Here is a 21583-nt window from a genome sequence, read left to right on the forward strand (position 1 = left end):
CATGCAAGCATTCTTGTGAGACCTGACATCTTGGAAAGATCAGAAATACAGGACATACATTATGTCATGAGAAGACAGGTATATAGGGTGGTGGGTGCATGGTGGTTAAGGGGCTGGGCTCTAGACTCGGGTAAACAAATTATGTAACTGCTCAGAGCCTTGCTTTCCTCATCTATACAACAGGTATAATGAGAGTAGCTACCTGACTGGTGACTGTGCATATTCAGTCAGATAGCACACATGCACAGACTGGACTAGGGACTGGTCTAGAGTGCACAGTCGGTAAATGACAGCTAGTACTTTTCACAGGATTAAAAGGCACAGGAGGAGATAGAGGAAGCAAGATCATTCTTAGCATCAACACTCTAAATTCTTAAAACTGCTCCCTAGACGGTCACTTTCTCTTAAGGAAATTTATATTTGCTTACATTTTGGGATCACATGCACTTTCCAAAGAAACATATATTTAGAAAATCTATTCGGATGAAGTGGGTTTCCCCTAACGTAATTGTAATTGAAATATTTATACATGTTTGTGACGGAGTGAGCAACCTACTTTAAAAAATCATCTCTCTTCTTCTACTGCCCTAATACAGCTTTCCAAAATTATTAAGTGAGTACTTCCAGTCACGGCACAGTGGTAAAAAGGAAAGAAAGAAAGAAAGAAGAAAAAAAAAACCCAAACTGTAACATTCTCTTTTCAAGACTATTAGCGGGGAGGGTATATAGCTCAGTGGTAGAGCACGGGCTTAGCATGTGTGAGGTCCTGGGTTCAATCCCCAGTATCTCCACTAAAATAAACAAATAAACCTAATTACCCCCTCAGATAACCAACCAACCAACAACAACAAAAACAAAACAAAAGACCAACAGGGAAACCTCTGGCCTATTTCCTCAAACTGTGAAAATGTCTGTCTAGAACCACATGAGAAATCCATTAATACAAATCTTAAAATAAATTAAGAATCCTCTTAAACCTCAGCAGAATATTCCCAAGCAGAAGAAAAAGTTCCCCAAACTACAAGCACCCAGGAAAAATATTCACTGTGGGCAGGGAAAGATTAATTGGAAACTTCAAGTGCCCTATTTCTAACCACAAGCTGATGATCGAATTGATGACCACGTTTGGTATAAGACATATTTGTATGAGGAGAAAACTTAACGTTGAATAATTTAATCTGGAGGAGGAAAAAAAAAAAAGACTTGCCCAAAGCATCTGGAATTTTACAAAACTAAAGTATCAAACTGTTTTCTATGAAAAATGAAAAAGAAATAAAAGATAAGTGTATCACCACCAACACAAACCTTTAAAAGTAAGGGAGGTAATTAGAAATTCAAATTAAGTATAATACTCTGTTTTCAGTTGAACCATTTAAAAATGCCACTGTAAGCTTTTGTGACAATGACCAATCCCTAGAGGGAAAATAGCTTCTGGCCTTTAAATCAGCACCATATATTTAAGAAATCAAGTGTCACTTCCCAATTACAACCTCATAAATTGTAACAAAATTCTATCTGGACATATTTGAATCATAACTCTTGTTATAGAAAATTTTTTACTTGTAATTAGACAACTATTTTAGGAGAAAGGGAAAGAAACGTTTTCATAAAACCTAAGAGTATATTTAAGACTATTTGAAATCCTGGGGCCGAGTGAAGCACTATTGAACATCTCAGCATAGTATTGTCCACGTGAGCTCATGAGAGCAACATGAGACAGGATGTAAAACTTGACAGGAATCATCATCTGGGGAAGCTTGGTGGGATTAGAAGCATTTTTGCAGCTTGGAGCATCACTGCACAGAAGCATGTGCTTCATCACGTGAAATCACCAAATCACTCTGTTGGAAATCTCATTGTTTCCACAGCATATTGAGGAGTTATGAAATCAGGAACAAGTCCAACCTCTCAACAGTCCTACGGATTAAAAGAAGTCTATATTCAAATGACTTCTAACCCGCGGTCATGGTTCCTACTGAGTTTCTAAGAACAAAGGGGAAAAAAAAATTAAGGACATTTAGAATTGCTGTTGAGTTTAAGGTTAATAATGTACTATTCATGAAATGGTTGAATTTAGACATGGAGATCTTTTGAGCAATAATCTGTTACTCTGACACATTCGAAGTAGTCTTACTTTGCAAAATAGCTAATAAGGAATAATAAAATAGAAAACATTTTAGTGCATTTTTAAATTCCACAAACACACAGCAAACTGAAACATTATGGGATGCTTTTATCCCCTTTGCTGTCAGGGAAAAGCAAAGCTTGTATTCACCTCAGCCCACCAGAGACTCACATCATATCCACTGTTTCGGATTCCACGCCGGGGTCGCTCCCGAGTCACCAGAAGGTCCATCTCCGTTTCCCCCGGACTCGGGCTGTTCAGAGATTGCCGGCTTCGGTAGACGGAGTTCTTCATCTGTTGCCTGAAGAAAATTCAACAACTGTTATGATGCAGCAAATGCCTTGACAGATGGAATTCTCCACTGATCCAAACTACAGGCAACCAATGACGGGTTTGGATTTGCCTCGCAAATCTCAGAATTGATGGTATTTGTTCCCTGGCCATCGGGGCTGCAGAAAGAGTGGAATAAAGGTTTTTTTTTTTTTTTTTTTCTAGATGCTGTAACAACTTGGCTGAATTGGAAATGCTCTTTCGTATGGAGACTCGGTAACTATAATGAATTGCAATACTGCAACCTCATCTAAAATTCTGCTGATGGCGATGACAGGGACTCTCCCTTGACCCTCTAGAACAGCTAATGCTGAAAGAACAAACCTGCTTTCGTTGACTTTGTTGACTTAGCAGCCTCCTGTTCCTTTTAATCTTTCTGATTTCACATGCAGGGTTCCATGAGGTGTTAATAAACCCTATGGCTAATGAACTTCTTAAACACAACTGTTGATAGATTTTCGTTTCTACCTTCACCACGGTGGGGTCCCTTCTGGGCTGAAGAGCCATAAACCAAGAGGCAGTTTGGGGCCCATCCAGTCAATCTGTCCATCCTCCAATGAGTGGCTACTGTGTATCAGGCACTGAGGAAGAGGCTAGGAACCACGGTGAGTAAGACAGACATGGCCCTGCTCTCCTGAGCTTACATTCTAATGAGGGAGGCACTCGATTCACACGATCGTTTCCAAGAGTGATCAGGGCTATGAGGAAAACTGAGGAGCTGTGACAGATGGTGACTAGGATGGGGGATGACTTTAGACAGGATGGTCAGGGAAGGCCTCTCTGGAGAGGTGACATTTCAGCAGACACCTAAATAGAGCCAGCCACATGCCAATCTGGGCACAGCACATTTCAGGCCCAGGGAGCAAGTAGCATGTTCAGAGGCTCTACTCGGCTCCCCCTAGGAAATGCATGAATTTGTCAGCACTGTCTTGTTTCCACTGACATTAGAAGAATATTTTGAGGAGGGAAGGCTGTGAGGTTGTGAGGGCTGTGGCTCTGCTTTTCTTTTTGCACAAGAGGCAGCTCTTAGGAGCAGTGACTTTCACATGATCCCACAGGGTGACAAAGGTAGGATAAAATCACTGGCTACTTCCTTCTCAGCCAACAAGAAGTTTCTCTCAGTAAATTACTTGCATTTCAGAGCATCTGCCTTCAGGGAACTCCCCAAGCACCACTATTTTGTGTCTCGATTCTAAGATTCTACCCATTCATGGGTTGAAGGTGAAGAGGTTGCATTATTTATTCCTGGTGACTGTGGGGAAGCCTGGAAGGTACGGATACCTTCTCATGACCCCACGCTCAGTTAACCATCCCATGACAGTCGCACACTATTAGTCTAGAGTGGACATTACAACTCCCAAGGCAAAACACTACCCTTGCAATTAGCCTAGGTAAGAAAACCAAAACTATTAGACCCACTCCCTCACTACACCTGTTTAAAGAGCATTTGTGGTCTTTGCTTGCCTGGCTCCTGGGACAAAATTCTTTTGGTTAAGAGGACGATGATATTCTTTGGGGCTAGTTTTCCTCTAGGGACAGGCATGTGCCTCAGGCTGGACAATCATAGCATCACAATCCCATGGCCATAACAATTGGTCAAAGGGGAGGTACATGAGTTGGTTCAATGAGACTAAGTCTCAAGGCTTTTGCTACAACAACCAGGAAAGAGGCATTGTCTTGGCATTAAGGCTTCTAAGAAGACAGGAGACAAGCCTGGAGTGGCTGGCAGCCAGTTTGCCACTATGAGGTAAAAGCCTGCCTGAAAGGAGCCAGCAAAGAGTGAAGAGACAGCAAGATAAACATGGAAGCCCTTGTAGAACCCCTGGGATCTAGCCATGTCTGAAGCTTTGATCTGTTCAGTGGTAAATTCCCTTTTTATTTCACCCATTTGTGCTGATTTTCCATCATTTGCAACCAAAAGAATCCTGACTAATGCAGGAGTTTACCACCTAATGTTATAATCCGTGCCCTATGGTTATCTGCAATTAAAGGCTTCCTTTAGGAAAGGAGCACAATTCTGTGAAACAGAATCTGAGTGATTCACACTTTGAGGCAGACCCCAAAGAATTCTTACCCTTGACCTAAATACAAATCATTTTTTGAAAAAGCAGATTTCACAACTGTCTTGAGATTGCCAATTAGCCCATTTAGAAAAGATTTACTAATAAGGGTGGTGGGGGAGTAAATACCAGGATTAGCAACTGACATTTAAGTAGGTTATTTTGGAAGTATTAGAAATACAACAGTGAGACTGTGTAAGCCCTTTCAAGAACCATGAACGTGGGTGAGACCTTAGACACTGGTATACTCTCCAGTCTCCTTTCCATCAAACACAATGTTCTATTATATACAGTTTAAAGGCTGCTCTTTAACATGGATCCCAAATGGACCAGACCACTAATGTGTGCCTAGAAACAAATTGAGAATTCAGGTAGAGAAGTTACTTAGTTTATCTAATTATTGAGTTCCACTAGGTGTATTCATTTCCTGTTGGTATGTTGCTATATTCTTTAAAAGTTAACAAATTTGGAAACTTGCAAACTTGAAATGTAAGTTTTTCAACCTCTGAAAATATTGCTGGGATGATAATGATACATTTTATTTGAGTTTTTTTTTTTTTTTTTTTTTTTTTTTAGGATCTTGGAATTAACCCCTACAGTTTAAGAAAGTAGTTCCCAAACTGTGTTCTGTGGAACCCTGGGGTTCCATAAAGACAGACTGGAGCCACTGAGAAGGAGGAGGAGGAGACACTGCTTCTATCAGAGCAACTCTGTCTTTGTAGGTTATTGCCTTAGGTTGGGTTCCCCCAGAAGCTGGCTCTGTGATGATTTAAGTAGAAGTGGTCTATTTGGGAGAGGGTTCCAGGAAGCACAAGTTGGAAATTGGGAAAATGAGAGAGGGAAGCAAAGGAGGCCAATAAAGGATGTGATTCAGAGCAGATCAGTGTGTCAGGCACTTGGAGCTCAAACTTACTGCAGAAGTGTGGGAGACAGTTGTTTTAAAATGTAGGTTTCATTATTATTCACGTATGGTAAAAATCTACAGATCAGGAGATGACTGCCATTGAAAAGACAGCTCGTATACTCACAAATCTCAAGAGGAAGCGGCACGCCTCACCACGGAGGGCCACATGGGAAGCACCAGGGTCAGTCACGAGGCAGAGAGAGTGAGGAAAAAACGTGGGCAGGAGACTTTATTGTGGTTTTCGCGGGAAAGAACTGGCAAGGCAGGGTAAGCAGGCTTAGGAGCAGTTTGCTTGAATGATTTTGGCAGACTCTGGGGGCATGGGAGCTGTCCCTGTTTGTCTGGTACTGTAACAGGGAAGAACAAAGCTGACTCTATATTGGATGTTTCTTTTCCTTTAACCTTTGTATTCTATTGCTTTCACTGTAAGTTTAGAATGTTGCCTACAGCCTGAAACATACAGGATGTAGGCTAGCCCATTCTCAAGGCTCTGACCTTTAAAGGTGTAACACTTTTCCATTCATACAGAGACAGAAAGTTGCAAAACAGAAAATAGCATTTGTCTTATTGGAAGTTTACAGGAACATCGTGACCTGACCTACATGGGCAGCTGCAAGAACAAAGGGATTTGGCAGGAAGAAGTTTGCAACAACCAGCCACACCCCTTCCTCTTTTAGTACAAAAGAAGCCTGAATTCTCGAGTAAGATGGGTCTTTGGGACACTAGTCCACCATTTTCTCAGTCTGCTGGCTTTCCAAATAAAGTCACTATTCCTTGCCCCAACAACTTGTCTCTCAGTTTATTGGCCTGTCATGCAGTGAGGCAGTACGAGCTTGCATTTGGCAACAGTACCTGGCCAGGGTGATTTGGGCAGGAGGGGTTGGGGCCCAGAGTGCAAGAGCCCTGTATACAGTAGGCAGTTGGGTTCTGGCTTGTTTGGTTTGTGTATGACAGGGGGACTTGCAGGGGAGCCTTTACTATCTCTAGGAATTGGCTAGACAGCCCTGGGATGGGCAGTTTCACCAAGGGCAAGGCCCCAGATGTCAAATCATCAAATACAGAAACCAGAAAACGTGGTTATTACAACAGTGTGGAGTTCTCCTGCCAGGGGTATTTATCCATCAGTGCCCATCCATCACTGACTACTTCTGCTCAGAGAACATTTAACTACCTGGCACTTCTAGCGGGGAAGCTCATGTTGGATGCTCACAGTAAGAAGGATGCTGCTGGCCTATAGAGCCCCCCATCCCTCCACTAAGGGGACCTGTGGGTTTGTTTGTTTGGTTTTTGGGTTGGGGGGAGTGGTTAAATGAGCCTTTATTAGAAGACTGTAGCAGTGTATTCAAAGAAGATGGCCCTACAAAATAAGGATTTTTTTTTTTTTTTTTTTTTTTTTGGTGGGAAGAAGTGATTAGGTTTCACTTATTTATTTTTTAGAGGGAGTACTAGGGATTGAACCCAGGACCTCATGGATGCAGGACCTCGTACATGTTAGGCATGAGCTATACCCTCCCCCCACCCCCGAAGGATTTTAAATTAAATCCCTAACTGCGTGGATAGGAAAACCAGGCTGGGGCTGAAGGGGGGAGTGGTGTACCCCATCTTCACCCATGTGTGCATACACATGACACACTCACACCTGCACAGGGCTTGTGCCTTGCAGTGGCTGGGTCACTGAGAGCAGAAGCTCTAGAGAGTTGAACTGTGAACAGCAATTAACAGGTAACTCTGCCCTGTGAGGACTGGTAACACACAGCAGACAGCAGTAGACAAGGCCTGGAGGCAACTGCACCGAGTGACAAGAATAGCGCCTCCGAGCTTCCTGAGTCTCTGTCACTCTCTGTTAATCTTTCCCTCCCCGTCCCCATCTCTTGCTGACCCCATCTCCCTTCCTACCCTCACCTCACCTGACTTGTGTTATCCCTTCTTTTCCTCTTAACTGGTCCCAAAAAAATTATTTTTGGTGCTTTAAGGTCATCAGAGCATTTCTTCAGCAGACATTTACTCAGAGCTGACTACACTCACAGCATCAGCAGGCCATCAAAGGGCCTTGAGAATCTGGCCTGACCTTAGTAGGCAGTGGGGAGGCCCCCCCCGCCGGAAGAAAAAAAAGTTTTGTTCATTCTCCTTATTAAACACCTTAACTGAAATTTTCATTCATTTCTCAAATAATTTCCAAGCCAAGTTCCTCTTACTTGTATATGATTTTTGATTCATTTTCCAAGAATCAGCAGGAAACCCAGGAAAAACAGCTCCGCACTCCAGTCTACAAAAGACCCCTGGAGTAAAAAGTCCCAAAGCGCGAAGCAAAAGCTAAAGCCCCCAGCTCCCCCCCGCATAGTTTCTTCTCTTTTTTTCTATAGTTATCAACACAGGACACGTGCATTGTGATCATGGTCACTGTGTGATTTTAGATCAAAAGCCTGTCATCCCCTCCAAGCCTAGACAGAGGCCTGGTACATGAAGCCTTGTTGAGCATTCATTCCTTTCTTTTCATTATTGAAAATAAATTATGCTCATTCCATTCACAAAATTTAGCCCCACCTCCCAGCTTGATTTTGTGGCTTCCATCCAAGCCTGTCACACAGTCATTTTGGCTTTTAATAAATACTCACCCAGGCCAGGAACTGTCCCGTCTGCACCCCCGCCCCCGCCCCAGTCTGTGGAGGGTACATCTGCCAGAGCTACGAGATGGGTCAAAGCCAACGAGCTGCTGCCAAGGAGAACATGTATTTGAGAGAGATGGTCTCAACCCATGAGAATGCGTCTGAGGAAGTGCTTATGTGGGGAAGGGGGGCAAAGAAGAGAGGTGGGCCTGTTTAGCTGTGCTAACCTCTACCCCTTTTCCCAGTAGGTGAGGCACTCTCTGCTGAGTTAGCAACAAAGTTTGGAAGGAAGCCAATTCCAACCCACAGGCCTAGCCCTCCCTTGCTAGGCCAGGACCCCTTTTTAGACTCTTTCAAACACCCTTTGCACTTGTAAGCCATAAACTTTTGGGGTGGTCCTAGCCTTTCTCTCCCATCAGATCTTAAGTTCCACAAGAGCAGTGACTGGGCTGTCCTGCCCACCATCAAGTATTAAATAAACTGAATGAATGAACACGTGATGGTATTCATGATGGTATTCAGCACTGCGTATGGTGCCTAATACAAGTAGGTGACAATAAATGTCAAACGAATGAGCAAGTCTATGAATTAAAGAGAGGAACCCAGCATGGAGGTCTGAGTAGCTATGCAGTAAGGACTCACTGAAGCTGAATAAAAAGGTGAGGCACGGAGTTTGCTTTTCTTACACAAGAGCCACTAAAATAATTGACAAATACAATGTCTCTTGATCTGGAAGTTGCTTAACCAGCTGGATGATAATCATATCCTTACTCAGCTCTGAAACAGCTACTGGTTTGAAAATATCATTAAGCTAAAGGACAAATATGGTTGTTTCCACAAGTTGTTTTTTTTTTTTTTAATGGCTTCAATTTTATTCTTTTCCAGGCTTATGGCACTCCTACTCGTACAGGTCAGCGCGGCCAGGACCAGCACCCCGCAGAGATGATAGTCCTAAGGTAACAAGCAGATCCAGAGACCTGGACCATATCGCCCAAGGTACCCCCTGCCATCAACCCACCAACAGTACAGCGACCTTGAGAGACTCCCTTAGAGACTGTACCTGCTTTTAGCTTCGGTGAATGGGGCACAGAGTTCTGGGTCTGGATCCAAAACGTGCTCGATTTCCTTTGGGGCTTTCTCGTACATCTTTTTCCTTTCCGTCTGAGCCTTGCTCGTCTCCACCGCGGGGAAGTCGTAGTACCCCTTCCTCTTGGCCTTGAGGCGCAGCTTGTTCCGATAGTGCTCAATGTCCGACTTCTGCTTCAGGGCTTTGTTCACCTGGGGAGACAGACAGTCTCAGGCCCACACCTGACCAGCTCTCTGATGGAGAGCTTTCATCAGAGGGTCACAACTCCAGGAAAAGCCATCCTGGGCTTCTCCTCTGGCCCTCTGAGCCAGCCAGACGCACCTGTGTCCCGTTCCAAGACCAGCGCCTTAGAGTGGGACACAAACAGCGTGGGGCCTGGCGCCTGCCTGAGTCACCTGAGACCTCCCGCCAGGCCCCCTCGCCCATCTACTCGAGTCCACGCAGGCCTCGCTTTTAGCTTTGTGGTGTGGGCCTTAATTTCATGCCTAAACCCGTTTGGTTCCCCTGGGTGGGAGACTCTGACTTGGCAGCCCAGCTAGACTTGGTGCCCTGACTTTAGCTCCAGCCCCGAGGAGCCCAGTGGCCTCCCCTGGCCATTTGGCTGGTGTCCAGCTGGATAAGACAGCCAGTTCCTGGCGGGGTTGAGTTGGAATGAAGGGGGTGGGAAGGGGGAGCAGACAACCTACTCCCAAGGTCTCCCCACTCTCCCACCCTTTTTTCAAGAGCTTATTTTTGTCAACCTATAGCTTTCTTGAAAGGTAGGTAATTTTGAAGGCTTGCACGGCCACCACTGCCAAGCAGTTCCTGCTCACCTGTCAAAGATACAGGCAGATGACTGTGCGAAATAAACAACAAGTGATAAGGATGTTACACCCACAAGCAGAGCTGAATGATGAAATCTGCCTGACACTTACTGAGTGACACGATGAACCACAAGTGCTGTCTATAATCAGACTTGACTATATCTGTATAATCACATATCGTGTAGAGAGCATTTTTATAGCTGTAATCTTAAGGGACAAGCATGGAAATTCTAGTAAGTCTGGGGATGACTTCCACGTGATAGGTGAGGAAACTGAGGCCCCAAAAGGTAAGTTAGTAAAGCTCGGAGCTGGCGAGTAAGAGTGAGAGCTCCCCTTACAGGGTCCGTGATGTGCAGTCACTGAGTGTGAAGTCTTCTTAACCTTCACGACAACCCGCAGGGCAGGTTATTTCACTCTCCATTTTACAGATGAGATTAAGGAACTTTCTCAAGTCCCACAGACAATCAGAGGTAGGGCCAGGGTTTGACCCTGGATGAAGTTCAGAGTCTGCACAGTTAGCCGCTAAGTACACTGCCCTTCAGAATGAGAGGACAAAGGAGTAAAGAGGGTCCCGAGTCTCAGCCCCTGGACTGGCCAGGGGAGTGGCTGGGGACTGGGGTTGGCCTGGCCTTGCCAGAGCTGGGTCTTTCCAAGTGGAAGATGCCCAAGACAATGGTTACCTGGCAGTGCATCACAGCGGGATGCAGAGCTGGCTCCCCTGAGACTCCCAGGACACAGAGGAGCTTCCACGCTTCTCCAGCCAATGCCAAGGGCAGAGGGGTGGTGGGGGCAGTACAGTTGTCTTAACCCCTTTGCGTCCCTCCTGGACTCGAAAGTCCCCAGGGTATGGAGGCCCCACAGCCTGGAATGCTGGGCTTCTGGCCGATTGGGCCCATGAATCCCTGACTCACTGTACGTGCTGCTGACAACACTTGATTAAGCTCTTCTTCTGAAGTCTCTTCTATGTCAGTAATTAACTTAAAATCTGCCAGAACATCAAGACTTCAAAAATTAAGGCCGGGCAGTGTTCCCTTCTGCTGAGGGAGCCGCTACCCTCTGCTCCCCCAGGTTCCCCACACTGTCACGGGCAAGCATGGGCACAACGTCCCCTCTTGAGCCAAACTTACTTGTCTAACACAGGGGAAGAATCTCCTAAAGTCAATCTCTCTCTCACTCATTCATGAAACGTTTACCAGAGATTATTGGGTTAACAAGCAAAACACACGTGGGAAGATAATTCTCTGGCTTTCAGTCATTCACATCTTAATGATGGAGCAGCACAAAGCTGTGGTTAGGGGTGTAGGTTCTGGAGCCAGAACCAACTTCCTGAGTTTAAATCCCAGCTCTGTCTTTCCCTAGCTGTGTGACCCTGGGCACATTACTTAATGTCTCTGTGCCTCAGAGTCTTTCGGTCTCCCTGTTAGGGCTGCTCTCAGGATGGCCTGAGTTCACCTGCACAGCATGCTTGCAACATGGCCGGGCACTGAGAATGGCTTTAAAATGTTATTATTGTTAATGCGGGTTGTGCAGGGTTCCTTTATATCTAAGACTAAGGGAGAGGCAGCTTGACAGAGACAAGGGGAAGGGGCACGAGCAACTCTGGGAGCACAGGGCACTAAGGTGAGCCGGCTTGGGTGGAGTGGGGCAGGTGGGGGTGGGAGAGCTTTGGGCTGAGCAAAGCCCAAAATTATGGGGGAGGTTGTAGGGGCAGGAGCAGGGCGTGCAAAGGAAGGCAGACAGGCAACAGTCTGCCCGGAAGTCTTAGAACTTCTCTTTTCCTTCCTCTCGTGAGAGTCACCTGGCTGCATTCTTTCTGGTTCTTGTTTCAGGAGGGAGAGAGGAAGGGGCAAGAAGCAGGTGATAACAGTGCAAATCAAAACCTGGGGGCTGGGAGGATTAGATACCATGCATTAGCTGTGTCTACTGTGGTGAGAGTGTGGTGTTTTATAAAAGCCCATCTGAGGATGCACACAGCTATCAGAAGGCACGAGCCTGAGTAACTATATCCCATCCTCTAAGATAAGCTCCCAAATGCCAGGGACGTGCTTCTATGTGCAAGTAGATTCCAGTCTTGACAATCCACACTGCTAGGTCATTCTTGCAACGAATTCACCCAAGTATGAGGCCCCAGGTTCACTAACATGAGGCCGCATCTTTAGATGCCTTATTTTCACTGCATTTGAAGAAACATAAATTGGGGGACATATTTTTTTTCTAACTTTTGCAAAGATCTCCCCAGCCTGGATCCTGATGATGTCTCTAGGCTAGTAGTATCTCCCAAGTCTTTGTTTCCTCATGCGCTTTGCCACTGAGAAAACTAGTAAAGAGAAGAAGCTAGCATGGCATCCCATTTCTGGAATCTCTCCCAAGACAACATTCTAAGAGAAGTTCAGAATCAGAGATGAAAGTCAGCATCACTAGTAATCAGACATATCAGTATCCAGGACTTCCCGATACAATGGGCACATCACTCCTGTGGTTACGCCCAAAATGCATAACCTCAGTCCCATCATAAGAAAACATCAGACAAATCTAAGTTGAGGGACATTCTCCGTAGTAACCGGCCAGCATTTTTAAAAGGGTAATGGTCATGCAAGACAAAACGGTCACAAAGAATGACTGAGGAATTCTCCCAAACTGGAGGGGACTCAGGAGACAACTAAATGCCACGTGGGGTCTTGTATTACATTACAGAAAAAGGACAATAGTAAGAAAACTGGTGAAATTCAAATGAGGTCTGCACATTAGTCAATGGCATTGTACTAATGTTAAGCTTCTGGGTTTGATCATTATTCTATGGTTACATAAGATGTTAACATTAGGGGTAGCCAAGTAAAGAGCTAGCTGGGCAAAGGAATTGTCTGTGCTATCATGGTAACTCTTTTGTAAATCTAAAATTATTCCCAACATAAAAAGTTTTTAAAAGTCATGCATGAGATGATTCACTGTAGCGTTACTTATAATAACCAAAACCAAACCAAAACTAAAGACAAAAAAATGCCTGGAAGGTTTGAACAACGAGAGATTAGTTTCCCAATCAATGGTACACCTAACTCAACCAAGTCATTCACAGCGATCATCAGAAAGACAACAGCAATACAGCAGATGCTTAAGATACAAGATACAAAGTTGTCTGTATGTGATGAGATGCTAAAATATACACGAGTTTGCTCAAAAGCTGGAAGAGAAGGTGGAAAAAAATGAAAACGGAGGATATGTTCGGGTAGTGAAATTACAGTGATTACAGTGATTTTTCTCTCTTATTTTGGGAACTTTGTATGCTGTTATTATGTTGTTTTCTTTAAAATAATCTTTAAAAGAATTACCTGTAATTCATAAAAGGAAAATTTATGGCTTTGGAGCTATGCCTTTTTTCACTTAAACAAGCTGCCCATAAGAGAAGAAGGAAAATTATAAGACAATCTTTCTCAAATGCCACAAGGCAGCAAATTACAGAGAACAGTTCAGGGCTCTTTTCCAATCCAAGCATCATCAAGGTCTATTCCTTTAACTACCAAAATGTAACATGTATCCGTTTCTGGACAGGAAAAATGCTCCTCTGTTCTCCTGTGACAGGCTGATGGGTCTGGCAGAAAAAGGGAGTGGTAAGTTAGATTTAGCCCAGAGCTGGAATCTGTCCCCATGACATTCACATTACTAAGTTGGGATGAAAGGATCCAGGCATGGCAGCCATCGCCTGGGGCCACACTGGACAGAGGGCCTTAATCCAGTGTAGTTCCGAGCGCCTTAGTGATAACCTCAGAGGCCTCTAATCACTGGGCTTGTGTGTCTGGTGTGGCAGAACTGTGCCCAGGGAAAGATTCAGTGGCTGTGATTGGCTTTCAGAAGATACATAGTTTCCCAAATTATAGGACCAAAGGGTATAACGTACATGACCAATGAATCCTTGCTCACTGGCTGACTAACGATGATGATGTACGTGTTGTATGCTAGGTCTTTACATATATTACATATATTAACTCAGTTGATCCTCTCAGCAGTCCCACTGGGCAGATGGAGACACTGAGGCACAGAGAAACTAACCTGCTTAAGGCCACACAGATAGTATGTAGAAGAGCTGGGATTCAGATCCTTGCAGCATGGCTGGAGAATCCATACTCATTCAAGCTCAACACTCTTTTTCACTGATGGGCCACAATGAGTCAAAGAGAGGGGGGAGCACTAGACAGGGAGCCAGAGGGCTTGAACACCATGTGTGACAATAACCTACGGTGTGACTTTGAGCAAGCCACTCGAACCCTCTGGCTTCAGTTTCTTTGTCTGAAAAAATGAGGAGGTTGGAATAGGAATGCTCTCTAAGTCCACAACCAGTTAAGTTCTTTTCAAAAATCGATGAACCTCAACCCATCACACCTCTAGGTAGCTCAGTCGTTCTGCACAGAAAATCAGAGGAGCTTGCTAAATCCGGTCTGTAACTGGCTCTTACACGTGGCCTGGATGAGGGATGTGGACACACCGCTGAAGTGCGTTTAAATACCCCGCTATATGGGGCCATGGCATGTTTCTAGAGGTGCGGTGGGAAGGAGACCTTAAAACTTACGGAAATTTCCCACCTGTTGCCGGTAACCATAGCAGGGTATAAACAAATGAAATGAATAACCAACCTGGCAGCTTAACCACACAGAAAAACATAAGAACATATGTGCACATGTGCATACACATGTAATGTAAATATTCACATGCAGGTTCCATATGCATGTTCTTAAAGGATCATAAACCTCTTCAGCCCACAGACCATTTTGCTGCAGATGATGGAGAAAGAGCAGATAATTTTTATCCAACTTACTCTCTTGCTCTCCCCTAAACTGCTTCTACCTATCTGTCCATCTATCTCCATCCATCCCTCCATTTTTCTTTGGTGAAATCATCTTTTCTCTGGTTGCTAATTTTTTTCAGACTTAGGAAAATTGATTAGCATCGGGATATCCATTGATATCCTCCTGGAAGCAGACAAAGGATTGTTTCAAGCTTGCTCAAAGGAGTAAAAGCCTAGATAGTGGGCCACATCCCTGTCTGTATCTTCTCCCGTCAATTCAAGTTCCTCCCAGTTCCACTGCAACTGACATCCCATCATGAACAGTTTAGGAGTGCCCTCAAGAAAGGCAGTGGCCTGTGTGTGTGAGGGGTTGGGGAAGTGGAATTTCTGGTGTTTCTCTTTATAACTACAGTCTTTAAAAAGTCCTCTCTGGGCTTTGTAATGAAGGCAGAACATGCTCCAAAAACATCACCCGACAAACTGGTTTTGGGTGACTTGTGCCCTGATTCCTTCTGCTGAGACCTGCACACGCAGAGGTGAAAATGACCCACAGAGCTCCACACACCTGGATGCAACCTGCACCCAGTCGTCCAGGTGTTGCTCCTGAGTCCGCACTGGCCCTCAGGTGCTCACCTCGCCGTTGATGACCGCCGACTCCTGGCTCCTGTCCGAGGTGGGGTGCACCACGGGGAGGGCTGTGGGCTTTATTCCGATGAGCTGCACAGACCCAGAAGATGTGTCAAAGGGATCGGCAGCTGCCTTGCCAGAGTTGTCAAAGAGGACTGCTCCTTCCTCTTCGTCACTTGCGGGCACTGAAGCACAACAGAAACACATTGATTTTTTGGTATTGGGGAGCTACATCCTCGTAGGGGGTGGATTTATGCAAGGCTCACAGTCTAAGGACATCACTTTACTCAAAATGACCTCGGAACAGCGGCGTCTGGTTCTGTGCCAACAGCTCACTGCCGTGCGTGGGTTTCCCTTACATTTAAGATCTAAACTATTCATCTCTCCACTGGTTTGAATTCAAAGCGTAAAAACCACTTTCAACACTGTGACAAGATACATTTGGGAAAAAAAAGGTAAATTTGTTCTCTTTGAGTTGGAGATGGGGAAAGTGCCATTTGGCCAAACCTGGAAACTCTTCCTAAAATATGCCAATCATGAGAATAACAGCATTCAGGTCTGTCTCTGCCACCAAAGCCACTGGTGTTCGCACCATGAGTCTTCCCTGCCCAACCAGCCACAGTAATTGCAGCTGAAACTTTTTTTTTCTTTTTAATGACTGACTGCTTCTCCAACGATTAGGGCTTTGGTTTCTTTCATTTGTCTAAAAACAGCCACCCGAGAAACTGATTTAAAGCTACAGACAACTCCCCTAATTAAGTAGAGCGACTCCCACCTCCACTCTGTTAAATTAATTGTCCCCTCTGACGGGTGACTCTGCTGTGACTTCTGAAAGACAGCAGTCTGCCTTGTGCCTCCACGTCTAAGCTGACAGAGGAAGTGCCAGGGCCGGCGGTATCTTGCTGATTTCCTTGTTCTTAAAGCACACTCCCGTTAAGTAACTAAAAGAACGACAGTTTATTCAGCCTGGCTTGGTAAGAGATAAATTAAGCCTGTTCAGACAACCAAACCAGCAGGCAATTTAGGAGCAAAATAAGTGTTATATAAAATATGAATGTAATAGAAGTGTATTCATCTTTCCTTCTGTCTCAAGAGATTGGATGTCATTTAAATTATTGAGGAACACATAGTTTGTATCATTCTGTCACTTATCATCATCACAGAAGATTTGTCAAATTAAGCCAAGTAAATTGTTATTTTACAATGTGGCTAAACCACCTCAGAGTCTAACCATGGGTTATAATTAAGAGTATTTTTTTGGTTCTGTGGACTTCTTTGCACATAGCAGGCCACCAAAAAGCCAATGACAGAGGAAAATCTCTATTCAGATGTGTTTCCAGATGCACATATCTTTTTCGAGTGTAGTTTTGCTGGGCAATTCTTGCTTGCTAGTCATTACCTTCCACTGGATGACTGCTGTGAAAGCCATCTATGGTAGCCAGCCTCCAAGATGGCACCAAGTAATTCTTGCCTCCTGATATTCACGGCCACAGTGAATAGGACTAACCTGTGTAACCAACAGGGAATTGCAGAAATGGCAATGTATCGATTCCAAGGCTAGGTTATAAAAAAGCATTGTCACTTCCACCTGCTCTCTCTTAGATGACTTCTTACCCTAAGGAAAATCAGCTGCCACATTATGAGAACACTCAAGCAGCCCCATGGAGAGGTCCACATGGCAAGAAACTGAGGCTCCTGCCGACAGCCATGTGAGTGAGCCATCTTGTAGGTGGGTTCTGCAGACCTGGTCAGGCCTTTAGATGACCACAGCCCAGACCAACATCTTGACTGCAACCTCATGAGATACTCTGAGCCAGAACCACCCACTAAGCCACTCCTGAATTTCTGACCCACACAGACATTATGTGAGAAAATAAATTTAGATCAGTGTTTTTGGTTGTTAGGTGTTGGGGTAATTTGTTACGCAGTGACAAGTAACTAATACATTTCCTAAAAAAGCCCCCTCCTCTGAGCTTTCACTCTTGTTCTCCTACCTCTAAAATACATACTCCACCAGCAGCCAGGATGAATCACCTTTTCAAAAGGTAACCAGATCCCAGTATTCCTCTGATCAGAACCCTTTGAAGCTTTCATCTCTCTCGGAATAAAACCTAGAGTCTTTACTGGGACCTACAAGGTCCTGTACCATGTGGCCCTGGCCACCTTGATGAGCTTATTTCCTGCCTCTTCCCTGAGCCACTCTGCTCCAGCCACAATGGCCTTCTTGAACACAGCAGGCTTGGTCCCACCTCCAGGATTCTGCATTTGCTATTCCCTCTGCTCAGAATGCTCTTTCCCCAGATCTTTATATACCTAGTTCCCTCTTATTTTTCAAGGTGCAGCTTAAAAAAGACTTCCCTTATCTACCAATGTAAGATAACCCACCTCTTCATTCTGTTATATTCTCTTTATCACACTTAATGCTATTGACTTGTATTGATTTAATGCCCCCGCTCCTGCCTCTAGAATGTAAGCTCCATTCTTGCCCAGCTTTTTAGAGGCTGATGCCTTTAACAATGTCTTACATGCAGTTGGCTCTCAGTAAGATTTGTTGAATAAATCAATGAATGAAGGAATGACTAAAATTTCCTGACTTGGTAAAGGAGATATTGTTAGTACCAACAGAACAAGTAAACATGCACAAGTTAAAGTCACACTTTTTCTAACCGTTCAGAGGTTGAAGAGATGACACTTAGCATTTTTATTGCTCTGTGTTGTAACACCCTCACTCCCCATCCTGCAGACAGGGCAAGGGGTGGGATGGGGGGAGCATAACTTATAACTGAACAGAAAAAGGACACCCTGGAAACTGTACAAATTGAAGCTCTTTTCCATCCTCGCTCTCAAGAAAAGTCATATTCAGATTTACACGGTAATTCCTCTAGGTTTCTTTATGAGAAAAATGGTTATCTTCCCCTCAAAAAGACTGTATAGAAAAATACATTAAAAGGCATTGCATTAAATATTAATACATTAAAATGGTATGTGAGCACAGGAGGTTCATGGGAATATTTAAAATATAATTTGTCCCTAAAGAAAAAAGTGTGGGACAGTGCTAAAGAAAAGGGCCACGGCGAAACTAAGAAAATGCCCAAGAACGTCACCACATCATCAGAAGTAAATGCCACCAAGCATCTATCCCATATCCATTTGTGTTTTGTTTGCGTCGCTGGCTTCAACTTCAATAAATCAGGCTGGAAAGGGAGATGTCATCCCTTCACGTTTGAATTGGCATGGGGTGAACCCTCCCAATTGAGGCGGAAAATGCTCTCCAACCAAACATGTTCTTTTTGGGGGAATCTTTATTAAAGCTCAAAGACAAATAATCTATGACTAGAATCACTGCCCTCTGGTGTTGCTTATCAAATAATAAGCAAGTCTTCATCTCACTGGGAAGGCAAAGAAAGAATAAACAAACTGTTTTGTTTTTTTGAAACTGTTTTTGAGCTAATATCTCTGACAAATCCTCAAGGGCCCCTGCTAAGAAAGTACTGATTCATCCTCCCAGTCCTCCTCCTGCCCCACCTGCCCCAGGACAACTGGGAGGCACAGTCTGATTAGATTCGGAAGCCTGGCTGTGAAATCTTAGTGTCTTAAAGGAAGGTGCACCCTTCAGGATTTATGGAGGGTCTTTCTTCTAACTGACTGAACATATAAATACACACATTATGTTCACACCTGGAACTCATTTCTGACTTTCCTGGAAAACACTTTTTTTTTAAGGTGACATTAGTTTTGGTTCACAAGTCTAAGCGTCTGGATTTAGCTGAGAAAATGCCAAATTGTTTTGTTTTTCAAAAATTCTAGCTCTCACATCTATCAATCTTTCCTACTTATATTTAAACATCATCTTGAAACAGACTCTAAAGCTGCTTGCAGCTATGGTAACTAATGAGACCATGAGCTACAAGGACCACCATCCCTACCCCCTACACCCAGCATGTTGCTAATAGGATAGAATCTTCCTTTTAAAGTTCTTATTTTCACCAAAAAGTGGAAAATTAGAAGCTACAGGTGCAACACACCTGGTGGAAAACAAGAACAGTTTTAGAAGGACAGCCTGGTACATGAACATTTATTAATTAACCCTAGTGACTCTAACCTGTAGGATGGACACTGAGCCATAAAACAACAGCATCTGACTATTTCATACCAAGGGAATAATCTACTCTCAGAGGCCACAGTCACACAATCAAGTACTTTTTGCAAGCTGACAATGTGATGGAAATACACCTTTTGGTTTTTCCACAATTCCATTCAATGTTATTTCTTCCCTCCCTCTCTCCCTCCCTCCTTCCTTCCTTCCTTCTGATCATCTTCTAATCCCATAAAATACACTATTGATGTTTTTGGTGAACTCTAACCTAGTGTTATAATAAAGTGGAGCCCTGTGATGAAAAAAGTTCAAGAGTCGGTTCCACTGAAGGCCCCTCCTCGAATTCTGATGTGCTTCAGCATTTGTTGAATTTTACATTAAAGGAGTTGGTCCTGTTGTTTCTACTTGAACATTTCAAAGCGAAACCAGTAGTGAAAGAGAAGTGACCAACTGAAAAGTCACTGGGTTTACTTTTGGCAAAAATAAAACACAACAAAGCACTGTAAACTTGGAGACAGGATGGCTTTTTAATAAAACAAACACATGAAAACCTCAACCTGGTATAGTAATTGCATTTTATTCATGCATCTGGCTGTTGCTATTTCTGAACCTGATATTTAAATAATCAAAGTGACCTAAACAGAATAAGGAGGCAGGCAGAGAGGGTGGAAAAACAAGAAAGGGAAGGTCAGTGGGAACATTTAGAGCAAGTCAGCGTCTCCCCAGGAGGGTAGGGAGTGATGGGGTCTGAAACTGGCCCCGCCCCCCCTGCTTCCACAGATTAAATGCAGAGGAGGGAGAAAGGCATCATCTCGTGAGTGTATTTACTGACAGAGGAGTCTGTATGGAACAGTGTGTACATCAATCCCACTGTACAAAATAAACAAAGCAATACAACAAAAAACAAAGATATGTGTGTGCTGTCATACGCATAGTGAAAAGATCTGAGAAAGAAAAACACTGAGTTTACTCAAGGCCATCTGAGGACCGGAGTGGATGATGGGGCATCTAGGGGAGGGTGGCCTTGGACTTAACTTTATACATTTCTGGGAAGAATATAAAGGAAGGAAGGAGGGGTAAGGAGGGAGTAGGAGGAGGGGAGGGCATCTCGGTTGGGGGAGATGGCAGTCACTACACTCGTTGAAACCACCTTTCCCTGTGGCTTCACTATCCATTGTCTGGGTTACTGAGCTCCCTCTTCCCACCTCTCGTAGCATCTCACTCCGAGAAGAACGAGAAGAAAGTTGCTAAGTTCACCTCTCCCTTTACAAGCCAGAGCTCCCTGTGAGCTGGGTTGGCAGAGGGCCAAGTGGTCCCAGGTAGGGCAGATTTTCCAGGAAAACTGCACATGTCACACCTTGATTCTGGTGTGGAAAGCACAGTCTCTGTGTTACAGGGCATGGGGGATTCAGGAGAAGAAAAAATTTAAGACTGAAATCGGTATGACAGTTTCAACAAACGGTTTATCTAATGGAAATGGGAACAGGGATCAAAAATCCACTGTGTCATTTTTTTTGGTCAGAAAACAGAAATAAAGTAACATTCAAAAACAAAAGAACTCTGGCACTAGCTTCAAGAGAGAGGCCCTGAACCACACTTCATCAAACTCCTTTGAAAGGGAAGCAGAGCTAACCAGAGTGCAAGGCTGTTTGCCTTCTCACCTGGCATTTCTGTAGGACTCCACCTACAACCCTTTGAAATCCAAAAGCAATTTTTCCTGATCTGAGTGGCAACACCAGTTACTTGAATCTGGGCTCCAGTAAGCCAGCATCACACACAGAAAGAAGGAGAGGAGATGAGGCTCAGAACAAAAGTGGAGTCAGGAGGAGGGAGGCTGCACAATGACGTCCGACAGATGCAACCTACAGACCGTGCGCCAGCACAAGCAGGCAGCTTCAGTGACTTGTAAATAACCCCAACACCAATCCATTACAGGGAGGGAAAAGATCCGTGCAAGAGAGAAACCAAATGGTTAAGTCTGCCCCCAAAATAGAGACAGAAGCACGGGCTGATTTTTACGATGACAGATTTATTACTGTCTTGTTTTTCCTGGGAGAGGTGGATTTGTAATAGCTGGACTCCCTGGCATAGACTGAACCCCTGAAACTTACCGAGGGAGTCAGCGCAAGGAAATGAGGGGAAATCTCCAAGACAAGCAGCGTACACTG

General features: G+C 44.3%; 1 protein-coding gene across 3 annotated transcripts in view; it reads right to left on the bottom strand.

Annotated features, from left to right (window-relative positions):
* The window catches only part of KIAA1549L (KIAA1549 like), a 237327-nt gene that overhangs the window by 36337 nt on the left and 179407 nt on the right, over positions 1 to 21583 (bottom strand). For all 3 annotated transcript variants that reach the window (XM_064492463.1, XM_064492462.1, XM_031459821.2), the window contains exons 14-16: positions 15326 to 15504; positions 9086 to 9303; positions 2297 to 2426 (exon numbers count right to left, since the gene is read on the bottom strand). In XM_064492463.1, coding sequence (XP_064348533.1) covers positions 2297 to 2426; positions 9086 to 9303; positions 15326 to 15504 — 527 coding nt within the window. The remainder of the gene's footprint in view (positions 1 to 2296; positions 2427 to 9085; positions 9304 to 15325; positions 15505 to 21583) is intronic.

Source organism: Camelus dromedarius, chromosome 12 (genome assembly GCF_036321535.1).
Source record: "Camelus dromedarius isolate mCamDro1 chromosome 12, mCamDro1.pat, whole genome shotgun sequence".
Lineage (NCBI taxonomy): Eukaryota > Metazoa > Chordata > Mammalia > Artiodactyla > Camelidae > Camelus > Camelus dromedarius.